This window comes from Puntigrus tetrazona, chromosome 20 (genome assembly GCF_018831695.1).
Source record: "Puntigrus tetrazona isolate hp1 chromosome 20, ASM1883169v1, whole genome shotgun sequence".
Lineage (NCBI taxonomy): Eukaryota > Metazoa > Chordata > Actinopteri > Cypriniformes > Cyprinidae > Puntigrus > Puntigrus tetrazona.
Genome location: NC_056718.1, coordinates 25,764,974 through 25,768,168, shown reverse-complemented (window position 1 = coordinate 25,768,168; position 3,195 = coordinate 25,764,974). Strand labels below are relative to the sequence as shown.

At 38.4% G+C, this 3,195-nt stretch overlaps 1 protein-coding gene across 1 annotated transcript in view; it reads left to right on the top strand.

Annotated features, from left to right (window-relative positions):
- Positions 1-3,195, top strand: part of LOC122325519 (1-phosphatidylinositol 4,5-bisphosphate phosphodiesterase beta-1-like) — a 21,664-nt gene that overhangs the window by 7,995 nt on the left and 10,474 nt on the right. The window contains exons 9-11 of the mRNA XM_043220555.1: positions 954-1,038; positions 1,870-2,050; positions 2,664-2,728. Of these exons, the coding sequence (XP_043076490.1) occupies positions 954-1,038; positions 1,870-2,050; positions 2,664-2,728 (331 nt within the window). The remainder of the gene's footprint in view (positions 1-953; positions 1,039-1,869; positions 2,051-2,663; positions 2,729-3,195) is intronic.

Below are 3,195 nucleotides of genomic sequence, written 5' to 3'. Positions count from 1 at the left end.
TGATTTTTTTTTTTTTTTTTTTTTGAAGATCTAAAAATGTCTATAGTTTCCTGTAAGGGGTAGGTTTCAGTGTAGAACAATAACACATACAGTCTGCGTGTGTGCGTGAGTGTGAGTGTGAGTGTGCGTGCGTGCGTGCGTGTGCGTGAGTGTGTGCGTGTATGTTATAGTGTGAGTGTGTGTTATAGTGTGTGTGCGCGAGCGAGTGTGTGCGCGAGCGAGTGTGTGCGCGAGTGTGTTATAGTGTGTGTGTGCGTGAGTGTGTGAGTGTGTGAGTGTGTGTGTGTGTGCAGGGCTGGACTGGACTGGGATGAGAAATCAGTCCTGGCATTTGTATGTGTATACATATAGCCTATATATCCCAAGAAATAATCTAAAATATCTAAATATAATTTCCAATTAATAAATATAAGTTTGCAACTGTGTACATATAGGCTACTATAATTTAAAATGTTGCTAGTAATCTTCACACTAAGGGACAGCAAAGACCTCCAAAAAGGAAGCAACCTTTATAAGAATAAAAGAGGAAAGCGGAGAACAAAGTAATAAATTAGGAATTAATTTAAATAGTGATTAAAGTACTGGTATCTTTAATACTGTATAATACATAATAGTAAATACTGCATACTCATAAAATAAAAATAGTGTGAGTATATCCCATTTTGTTGGATAAAAATAAAATATTGGGTGATATTTAAATCTAGACTTCTCTGCATTGGCCAAAACAGTGTATTAGAACAAGCATGAGGACATCTAACAATAAGTTAAGCACATTAGTTCATTTTGAAGTGCTTGATGTGCAGACTTTCTTTCATACTTTAAACTCTAGATTATTTTGGTCTTTTTTAACCTTGTATGGATAGAATGTTTCATTCAGAATGTAATGCTAGCCCTGCGTGTGTTAAAGTGTCACTTTCTTCCTGAATGTGTCTCACGCTCTTACTGTGCTTTAGTCCCAAACAGCAGGCAAAGATGGCTGAGTATTGCAGATCAATATTTGGAGATGCATTGCTCACAGACCCACTGGAGAAATACCCCGTGAGTGAAAACAGATCACACACACACACACACACACACACACACACAGAGTGACTCCTGTGTCTGATTCAGGGGTCAGATAATGAATGCTGTGACCAGGAACACTTGGCATGTGTAGGGCTTTATGAATCAGAATTTCTGTTTTAATTAGATTTCTAAAAAAAAAAGAGTAAACCTTTAAGCCTAATTAAGCGCAATTAGAACAATTTCTTTACAACAGAACATTTTGCTGCTAAACAGTAGTTTTTTTAGTTTTTTTTATCTGTTTCTTCAAGTTACAAAACAGAACTTTATTTTGGTGGGTTGTAGTGAAGAGTTTGGCCTTGTGTGCATATCTTCACATATAGTTTTAAGAAGATGATGGTGGTAAACACACGAGTCACGAGTCGCTTGAAAACCCCAACATTTGAGTATTCCAGTATTTGGTCTTTTTTCAAAATGCAGAAGAGTTTTAGTTTGTTCTAAGCTATAAAATGATCAGTTACACTTCACAATAAGTGTCATTTGTTAACACTAACAAACAATGAACAATACTTTATTACAGGATTCATTCATCTTTTTCAACATTAGTTCATAGAAATGCACTGATTCGTGGTTGGTTCATGTTAGTTCATTGTGCTTTAACTAATGTGAAAAAACACAACTTGTGAATTTAATAATGCATTAGTAAATGCTGGAATTAGCATTAACTAAGAGAAGTTAATTATGTTCATGTTTATGTTGTATTATGTTAACTAATGTTGTTAACCAATGTAAACTAATAAACCTTATTGTGAAGCGATACCAAGTTATGATTTTGAGACACAGGTTTTCTGGGTCTGTGTTTTGCAGCTGGAGGCCGGTGTTCCTCTGCCCAGCCCCGTGGACCTGATGGGTAAAATCCTGATCAAGAACAAGAAGAATTCCCACAAAACCGACGGCAGCACCAAGAAGAAACTCTCTGAGCAGACGTCCAACACCTGCAGTGACACGTCCAGTCTGTGTGAGCCGTCGTCTCCCGGCGCAGGTCAGAGTCCAGACGAGTCCCTCTGACCAGACCTGCTGCGTTTCTCCTGTAGGACACTTTCACATGCTTGTTTGAGATCCTTTTCATCAGCTAATAATGTCTGTAAGTGCTGTAGGATGTGTTTGTAAGCTGAAGTCCAGTCTCTCGCTGCCCCCCGCTGACCAACCAGCTTCAGCCTCAGAGCGCCTGGGTTTTGTCTTTATCAGTTTGTCCCTTGTTTCCTGCTGAGTAGGTTATTTTATCTTGTCTGTTGACGTTTTTTACATTTTTAAGATTAAGATCAAGTTGAGTTTTTTTCTTGCTAATCCATTTCCCTCGTACGTACATGACATAAAGATCTGTTCTTGGTTTTATAGTCCTCAGTTATCATGGGTCAGGTCTGTTTTAAACACACAGGTGTTTTCTGTGACAGGGTCCACTCATCAGGAGACTTTAGACACTGCAGACGGGAACGAAAGAGGAGAAAGAAGACTGCAGGGAATGAAGTCCATTGATAAAACCACTGGGTCGCTATTAAATAACTCATGTCTGGCCGATGACAAAGGTTTGTGGTTGAACATGAAACAGGTAAAACGAGCCTAGGACTGTTTAGTGACGTGGTCTCTCTCGTGTTAATCAGCAGACGCAGATGCAGAGAGTGATGCAGATGAAGATAACGATGAAAGTAAAAAGTCCCTGGATGAGGTGAGTGACGTCTCTCGTGTTAAAGTTGTTCTTTCTGCAGTCGTGATTGTTTACATCCGTTTATTCCTGATTATGTGTAATTTACTCAAACCTGTATGACTTCATTCTCTGGACAAACAAACCCAGACACTTGATCCAACTTTCTTAAAAACCTTTTTGTGTTTCACAGAAAAAAATTAAGTCATGCAGGTTTGAGTTTCTTGAGAATTAAACACATGTGTGTCATGTGATGTGTGTATCAAGTCACGTCAACCTTATTGGTGTGTGTGTGTGTGTGTGTGTGTGTGTGAGAGAGAGAGAGAACAGAGATCGAACCATCAGAAATCACTACTACCCCAAAATAAACTAAATATATCCCTGATTTAATAATTGCACCTCAACCGAAAGACTTGGTAAAAAAACTGAATGTTCAAATTTATCTGCAGGATTTATAGCAGTCTGTCGACTTCTAACCTGAACATTAAACA